Source organism: Bidens hawaiensis, unplaced genomic scaffold, assembly GCF_021521415.1.
Source record: "Bidens hawaiensis isolate Kalapana, Puna unplaced genomic scaffold, B.hawaiensis_p1.1 tig00012729_1, whole genome shotgun sequence".
Taxonomy (NCBI): domain Eukaryota; kingdom Viridiplantae; phylum Streptophyta; class Magnoliopsida; order Asterales; family Asteraceae; genus Bidens; species Bidens hawaiensis.
The window spans coordinates 549,769-559,432 of NW_027492054.1; the positions used below are offsets into that span (position 1 = coordinate 549,769).

At 33.8% G+C, this 9,664-nt stretch overlaps 1 protein-coding gene across 1 annotated transcript; it reads left to right on the forward strand.

Annotated features, from left to right (window-relative positions):
• The first annotated feature begins 8,223 nt into the window (after nucleotides 1-8,223).
• LOC143542038 (uncharacterized) lies at nucleotides 8,224-9,254 on the forward strand. The gene is made up of 2 exons (XM_077034711.1): nucleotides 8,224-8,593; nucleotides 9,241-9,254. The coding sequence occupies exons 1-2, from the start codon at nucleotides 8,224-8,226 to the stop codon at nucleotides 9,252-9,254; spliced, it is 384 nt and encodes a 127-aa protein (XP_076890826.1).
• Nucleotides 9,255-9,664: the final 410 nt, after the last annotated feature.

Sequence of the window (9,664 nt, forward strand, 5' to 3'; positions counted from 1 at the left end):
CTTCCGGAGCTCTTTAGTCTGTGCCGCGCAGACATGAGCTTTTACAGGGTGTTTGTTTTATCGCAGACGTTTCACTAAAACACATCTGCGCTGGTTATTCTTGGTGTAGATCGGTCTTAGTCGCTTTTTACCTCTTCTAACCTTCTTCTGACCTTATAAACCATTGTTATCCTTCACAAACCCTCAACCCTACCAACCACCCTCACTCCTCCACCGGCCGTTGTCACACCCCGTCAAGGCAGAAACGCAACCGCGCAACATTCATGGATGATCATAGCTATTGATTAGAGCACCGGCACTAAATGAGACGCTTCTTCTTGATTAGTTGCAATGAAAAACATACTTTAAAACGTCAACATAATGTTGGTGGGTTCACATGTTTGAATGACATTATGTAAATGTTATTTTCATGCAAAATGTTTACATATTGTATTGTTTGATTGTTTTCCTCGAAAATACTAGTAATAGATGTATGTTCATAATGTTTGATAGTTTTCCTCAAAAACACTCGTAATAAGTGCATGTTTATACTGTTACTGTATTCATATATGATAAACAAAACACTGTGTATGTTACGATAACCAAAACAAGTTAGGGGGATCCTCGTGGTCTAGCTAAAACTACGAGTTGTAATATATGAGTCTATACTCAAGCTTGACCGGTTCCATTTATCCCGTATTGTAGCAATTTACATGATAAATACTTGGACAATATAGGATCATTTGACTAGGTAAGTCAGCGATGAGCGCGACCAACCATTATCAGGGGTTGTCAGACCCAATAGTACTATTTGCATTTCCATAGCTAATGCGTAGTTAATGGTTATAAATTTAATGTTGAGTACTTAACGAGCTCTAATCTATCTGTCTCATATATTCACAAGATCCGGTTATGCCGCTTGTTTTGTGTTATCATGGTAATACTGAAATAATATTAGTCATTTGTTTTCCCTTTGGTTTGTAAAACAGTTAAAAGGGACAGTGAACTCACCTTAGTATCGGAGTATGGGAACTAAAAATGTGAAGTAGTGCTTGCCTCTGTGTTGTCCTAAATTTACAAAGCACATTTAATAATCGAACACTAATGTTGATTATTACAAGTTGTTCATCCGACTTCTAAAACCGTTGTATTGGTTATTACAAACATGTAGTGTGTAGATACTAATCGATTCTAAAAATGAATGCTCATACAACATTTTAAGGCTCACACTTAATCATATAAACACCTAGAAAAAAATTGTCTCATTTCATAGTTTATTATTTCAGCACATTTAGTGTCAGTTTCTTAATCATGCCAGTTACTCGTATAATAACCAAATGGCCTCGCTAAGTAACCGATTGTCACGTTTTTCTAAGTCTAAGCATATAATAAATCAAAATAGATAACTTTACCCATATCAGCATGTATTTCAAGTATTATATCCTTAGTACGCATATCGAACAAAATACACCTAAACATGGAAACTTCTAAAATCATAACGGTATGATAGACAACATAGTAGTAGCACGTACGCACATAATACATCAAAATACATAACCTTACCCATATCGGCTTGTATTCTAACTATTATATCCTTAGTATGCGCATTACACCAAGTAAATTGCGCAACACGAAATCACATATAAACAAGTTAGAATAACATGATCAACCCATATATCTTAAGTTAACTGTTTTGTACTTAAAATATGTTCCTAAAATCTATCAAAAATCAATTTTCCATTTGCATTTCTTTTAAAGCTGAAAACTCGTCGTTTAACCAACTTTTTAACCATAAAACGTGCATGCGAGTGTATTTAATCATCAAAATAGTTTGTTTATGTAAAATAGTAACTTTTCACTTAAAAATTAGTAAGAGTTTTGTAAAACTGATCTTTAATTTACTCATTAAAATGGCTTTAACGAGTCAAAAATCGAACGTTTAAACGATGTAAACTATCAAATAACATATATTATGATATCAAACCATCAGGTAACAAAATATGATACATATTTATAGTAAGAAAATTATATCTTTTCAGAAGTTAGATCCTATCTTCACACAAGTTCATGCATGTTACAAATGTAATTTTTAATCGCATTTGTAACTATATCTAAGCATGTAAAATCAAGCTAATCACACCAAATATTCGTTGAATCAATATGTCATCATTTTTACAGTAATAATGTCAGAAATTATTTTTCACATGTCATCAAGACTTTCAAATCTATACATACATGTACCATGTAAGCTTTTTAAGAGGAGTTCTTACCAAAATCTAAGCATGCAATAGCTAGTAGTTATAGAAAATCAACATGCAAGACATATTTCAGCATATATCTAGTAATAGTAACTTATTTTTATATTCATAACTTCAAATATCTCAGATCTATTCATGCATGCCGGAATCTATTCATAAACGAGTCTTAAACGATTAGTCAGACACGCATACATATACACATAAATGAATCGAATCAAACACATGCATTCATCAGAATCAAATACTTCTATGTTTAGGATCTGATTTTAGTATTTATTTTGAAAACCATTGTTTTAGAATAAACAAAGCTGAATAAATGAATAATCGATAAAATGATAGGAAATCAAAGTAGAAGTAGGTGAGTTTTATACTCTTGAAGATGGAAACGAAAGATATGATCAAGTTTATCTTGCTTGAGCTTCTTGTGGCTTGAATTCACCAAGAACACCTTCAAATCACTTCATCTTTGCATGCTTGCATGATGAAGGGATTTACTGAAAATTCCTCTTCGTTTAAAGGCATAATTAAGGTTGCTTCAGAGGCTCCTCCATGTACTTTCTCTAGACCCAAATGAACAAAATCATAGTCCTTATAAGTAGGAAAAATAATCAGGGGATTTGGACTTCTTTTGATACTTCAAAACAGCAAGATACTACTAGGTAATAGTGAAGCTCTGATATCGACGCAGTCGTGAAGAATGCATCAGTTGGGGGGTCGAATACTTCATGGAATGAAGTGAAACCGATATGAATATATACGAAAGTTATAAAGGTATATTTCATAAGTGGAATGTGGCTATTTGGTTGTGTTATTAGAGAGATATGGACGAGTTTGTGATGGTGTTGAATTATGGCAGCAATGGAGTTGTTTAAATAGAAAATGAAATAAGAGATTCAATGATTACAACACTTGCATGGATGACAAGTGGGAGAAGGCACTTGCATGGACTCCATGTAGAAGACATGGTTTTGCAAAAACAACGGGATGGTGGCCAATGGTTTTGGATGAGTACTTGTGGGGTCCACTTTTTTTATAAAATGAGTATTATACCGGGTGTTATCGTGTGATGTTTTTATAAATTATTTCGGTTTTTGGTATTTTCACACATAATATATATGGAATGATATTAATAGGTAATATTATATATATTTAAGATAATAACATTTGTACTAGGTGCTCGATAACTTATATTGGTTTAAAAATTTTGTGTAGACACTCAGTGCACGCAAATTCTAAACATAATCAAACGAACTACACAAGGTTTTTCACACCATACCACTATATTCCGCGTTTCTAATATTTATTGGGTAGTGTCCAGTATGCATGTCTACTGCATTGTTATGCATAGATTGCACGAAATGAAATTGTATATAAAACGAATGTTCTTGTGTACCGTAAATGACCGAAATTAACTGTAATTAACTCTTAATTAAGATTTATGTCGTTGACTACAACGCAAGGATTTACCGATAATTTTGTTGGTTATCACAGTGGTCGCCCCTCCACAGCCCTACTCCATCGATTGAAATCCAACACTCGAAGCATAAAGCTATTGTACCCTGCTTCGCTACTTCTCGTCACCACTGCTCTCCAACACAGCCACCGCCTGCCATCTCTTTTGAACTTCAACATTGACTGTAAGTGAAATTAACAGTCTTCGAATTTTTTATTTGCTAAAAGTTTCTCGTGATGAGATGAGTTCGAATAAATAAATTCACCGCTTAGTTGCTCTTTATTTCCCTTGCCATGAATTTTTCACCAACCACCATGGATAATTGTTTTCATGGATTTTCTATAAAACGATTACAATAAAGTGGCAGACAAACAGGCAAAAGCTGCGCCGCATCCCTCTTTTGAATAGCAAAGCCAATCCTGCTAAAAACGAAACTTTGGGACCTAGAAGCTGAAGAGGTCCCGTGTACGACGCACTGAACCCTATTTAAAAATTTCACAGCCTCTGGGGCCAGAAAACCAAATGTATCAAAGGCAAATGGTAGAAAGACGTGTTGATTATCTAAACAAGCTTTCTCGTGTTTAACAATTTTGCCCGATTCAGCCTTCAATGCAGCCTGACCCACAACAAACCCACGGTCCCTGAGCCCAACAAGAGGAGACACTCCTGTAAGATCCACACAGGCGTGTTTCCCCCCTGTCCACCCGAACACAAGAATATCAGCTGGTCGTAAAGTAGACCTCCTGTGATGAGATTGAAATTGGTCATTAGATTTACGTGTATTTGAAAGTTGAAATCAATGTATATATCATTTGAGAATTCCTGTTGAAAAGACCTAGGTTTAATTATAATGTTAAAAAACTCTTTTAAGTTTAAAAATCGGTTAAATTAAATTTCAGCTTATTTTAGCATACCTCAAAAGTTAAAAAAACAGTTTTATAAGTTATTACATATTGTGGACCTTTGGTCCACGTCTTCTTCTAATGTGGTTTGCAGATGTAGTTTGCAAACTACTGAAATTTTACCTCTTAAAAGCACCTAATTTTCTTTACAGAAGGGTTCACTTCCTGTTATTCACACACGAATCAATGTGGATTGCGTCAAAGGGTTTTGTTAATAAGTGAAGTTTCCCACGTAAACTTTCGTAGTGAGTTCTTTCTATTAGGAGTTACTCCCCCTTGCTTAATATGAGACAAATTACAAAGTTTTTTTTAAACTATTTTTCCACAATAAGTGAAGTTGTCGTCCTGGCTTGTGTGTTGAGCTCATTTTTAGGGGGGCTTATTATATCCTTACCTTATACATGAACCAATACAATGTGAGATAAGCCAAAAAATTTAAAATTTTTCCACACTATTAAAGTTTTCTCTTTAAAACTTTGAAGTGAGCTTCTTTTTATAAGGGTTTATGATGACCGTCGTTTGAGTCAATCAAAAACCTAATTAAACTACATAGATAGGATAAGTAAGGTATGGAGTATGTGGTCAATGTAATTCATGTACAGATTTAATATTATGAAGTGAATGGTTTTTAGTGCTGATCACACAAGCAATTAAAGTGAATTTAGAGAAGTAAGTAGCACGCAAGTAAACGAGTTTCAAGCAATTAACAAAGCAAATCACACCCGGGAATTCAAGTAAGCAACCTACAGTTATCTCATACAACCTAACAGATTAATTATTAACGATTAACTAACGACTGATTAATCAGACAAAACCTTAGACATCAACAATCACTTTACACACGACACTAGTTATCAACAGTCCTTGCCAGTGTGACTCAGTTAAGGGTAATTGTATGTTTTATTATATTCAATCTAACCAAACAATCATATGATCAATTATCTAGCAACTGGTAACAAATCGTTCAGACTAACGTAAACCTAAACCGATTGAACACTCAGAAATACCAAACATCAATAATCATATATCAATCTATGAGAAAAAAAACTGCAAAGATTACAAACTATACATCCCGGGTGCGATTCTAGGAGATTAGTCGAGCCTTGACATCATTGGATCTTCAATACAGATGATATGAATCATATGTAGGGTCTTGGCACAAGCTATGGTGGTGAAAATCGCCTCTTGTAGCTGCTGGAATCGCCTCTTGTTCGTCAAAACAGAGTTAGGATTGTTTATGATGAAGAATGAGATATAAACCTAAAATTCCCGTCCGCGCCCCTAATCGCGATACGCGATGGGGTCTTCAATGGTCCATCGCGTATCGCGATGGACCAGAAAGTCAACATCACTTTTAAACCAAGCGTGATACGCGATGGATCCTCAGCAAGCCCATCGTGTATCGCGATGGGTCTTGTTACCAGCAAACTTCATTAAACTTCCTCGTTTCACGTGCTGGACATCTCGGGTCTTCATACCATGTCACAACAGGTCCAAATTGTATACTTTAACACCTGTGACCTGAAATCCAATAATACATGTATGAAGTATCAAAAGTTCTAGAATAAACTATTAAAACTAAATAATAAACGAACTAAAACATATACAAATTAACCGACCATCAGTCTACTCCCTCCCTTAATTCATAAAATAACTAGTGGGACAAGCCAAAAATTTTAGTTTGTTCTTCTTAATAATAAGTGAAGTTCTTTTTTAAACTTGTGTAGTAAGCTCTCTTTTAACTTTTTTTCTCCCTAGATTTTGGATGCCACTCTAGGATGAAAAGTTCAATTTTTGTCACTTAACTTTCAATATTTCAAGGTTATTATCTAAAAACCAACATGGTTAATCAACTTTTAGTTTCACAATTTGTTTTACAATTATGTTTCAACCTTTCAATATTTCAAGGTTAACATCTGAAAACTAAAACTAATTATTATCATCTGAGAACCAACTTTCAAAACATGGTTCAACAATGTATATACTTCTAATAGAGTTATTAGTTATGATCTTCTCCCTCACTACATCTCTCTAATACGTTTTTCAATATATTGTCAAAATATGATACTACACACACCTAGCAAAGTTCTTACATCAGTTTTCTTTCATTAACACTTTTTTCATTTCAGAAAAACATGTAACACGTTCAAGTTTGCGGTGTTACAATACCATACTATATGTTAAATTATTGAAGCGATATGGACACTTTTAAGATAAAATGTCTTGAACTTGGAATCTTTGAGTGATTAAGAGACTTTGGTGGTTTTTGCTTTTCCAGAAAAAATCTTCTTGACATTTGTTGTCATGCAAACCACACACAGACGTTTAAGTCTGCAGTGTGTTTGTTTTTTAAAAGACCTTTAATTAAAAAGGCATGTGTGCCTTCTAATCCTAGAATATCTGGACTATAGTATTCTAACCTCTTCAAAGTTTGAAAATCTAATCATATGTAAAAAACATCGACTCTCTCCTCCTTCCTCATTCCTGTTGTCATCCTCCTCTCATCCACTACCACTGCAGCGATTCCCCTTAGATCCTCCACCCCCACCGTAGTTTCTCCCTCACCTCAACCCCCACAGTCGTCCGCTAACTCACCTTCTCCACCCACCCAATTGTCGCCCCCTCACCTCCACCACCACCGCCGTAGCTACTAGACACCGTCGCACCACCTCATCCAAGCCACAGCCACCGACAAATCTCCACCCACTTGTAATGTAACCAATTATGTTATGTTTTGTGATTAGTGTTTAGGTTTGAATATGTTTAGGCTTGAATTGAACACTTGACCACCTCTTCCAAGCCACAACTATCGGCAAATCTCCACCCACTTGTTAATGTAACCAATTATGTTCTGTTTTGTGATTAGTGTTTAGGTTTGAATTTGGCACTTGGTTTGAATATGTTTAAGTTTGAATTGAGCACTTAATTTGTGCATTGGAAAATTGTTTAGGTTTAGGTTTGAATTAAGCATTTGAAAAATTGTTTATGTTTAGGTTTAAATTGAGCACTTGAAAAATTGTTTAAATTTTAATTTATTTTTGCAATCTGCAGACGTACGTTAAAAAACAAACAATCTTCTTCTTACAGACTGTAGAAGCTATTCTCCATCTTCTTCTACAGATGTCTGCAGATGCAATCCGCAGACTACAAACATTTTATTTAAGATAAAACAAATAGCACATTTGTCTATGCTAATATACCAACCCCATGTTAACATATGGTAGTTAACATGGAATTTTAATTACAATAAAACTTGCATATGATGAAAAAGAAAGAGAAATTGTATTACAAACTTTTGATAAGAGATTTTCTTTGATAATGCAGTCTTAGGAATGATCTTTATATTGAATGCAGTTCGTTGTTTAATTAATTTATAGAATAATGATTATATAAATAAACTATATATATGTATTACCTTAAATATAAAAAAAACTCTTTTTATAGTATTTAATTTAAAAAAAGAGTAAAATAAATATAAAAACATGACATATATTAGCTGTCACTTCAATACTTCATATCCCTTAATATCATTCTCCACTTAATTTTGATCCTATTTATATCCCTAGGTTAATTCTTCTCCTTCGTCCTCACAGATCAAAACCTCCATTTTCTCTCTCTAATATACTCTACCATGCACGCTACTGATCTCGGTGATTACATCGGCATGGAGAGCTGTATTGATCTTGTTACTGATGGTCCAGTTACACCCTTGACTCGTAAACCATGGGGACTCATTCACAAACACAAACAATCAAAACCCGTTAAAGAATTCCCACCGCCGTTGCCGGTGCACACGTCCACCGTGTTTAAACGGTATCACACCGATGACGGCAGGCTTATTATTGCTGAAGAGAAGATTGATAGTCCCAAGTGTCATTTCACTGCTCATAGATCTAAGGGCAGACTCACTCTTGAAATCATTCCTTCTGAGTCTTATGTTGTTATGGAAGATGATAGTAAGGTGACGGTGGAAAGTGACGGTGACGGTGACGGTGACGGTGGTATTGTTGTTGGTGGTGGTGGTGTAGAGGAATGTTTTAAGTATAACGCCGCCGTGAGAGTGGCGGCGACGGGACCGTGTTTGATGGTGGAACAAAAACAACTTCATGCGATAAGGCCAGTGCAGATATAGCAAGGCCGATATGATGAGATATTATTATATTAAAATAGTTTTTTTTTATTTTTTTTATTAAATTTTGTTATTTTTTTTTTTTTTGAGTTATGAGATAATAAAAAGTCTCTTTAAGTTCCGGAAATTTATGAACCGTTTTATCCGAGTAGAATTCAAAAGTTAACTTTGAGTTTGAATATGTTGTTTCACTTTCAATGGTATATGTGTGATTGATTAGCTCATTAACAAAATATATAGTCATAATTTGGGTCATTGGATAAATATTAATTCCCAAGGCTAATAATATATGAATTTTAGATCATGTTTTACACATGATTAATATCAGAAAATTTTAACATATTCTTATTTTTACATGAAAAAACTACACTCAATAAAATTTTATCACATTAAAGTATTTAAGCAATACAGGAAAACACATAAAGGTTAGTCAACCCGGCCAATATAGCTTGTTATATCGAAATTACTAGACTTGTTTAGAATATATTTATTGATGGAAAACATTTATGTTGTGTTTAGGATTGCTTATTTAAGTGAAAAAAGAACTTTTTGTTGAAATAACTTATAAACTTGTGAATATTTTAAAATAAGTTTTTTAAAAAATGTTTGGATTCGCTTATGTGTTTTGGAAAACCAAAAAGACTAAAAACACATTTTTTTAAAAGGAGTGTAATGAGTTGTGAGGGTTTAGGTAAATCAACCAATTAAATTAATAAGTTACATATTCCATCATTTTCAAAACTCTTTTATTTTGTCTTCTATATAAATTAAAATCCATAAGGCATTATGATTTGTCAAACACCTTATACACCTTATTAACTTTTTTAAAAAGTTTATAAGTCATAAGTTGATGACAATAAGGAATCCCAAACACACCCTTAAATAATGAATTCAATTTTAAATTAATCAAAATTTAGTATAGTGACATAATTTTTTTAACAAA

What these genes read in the sequence shown, in the direction of transcription:
- LOC143542038 (XM_077034711.1), top strand. Translation starts at nt 8,224, where the DNA reads ATGCACGCTACTGATCTCGGTGATTACATCGGCATGGAGAGCTGTATT.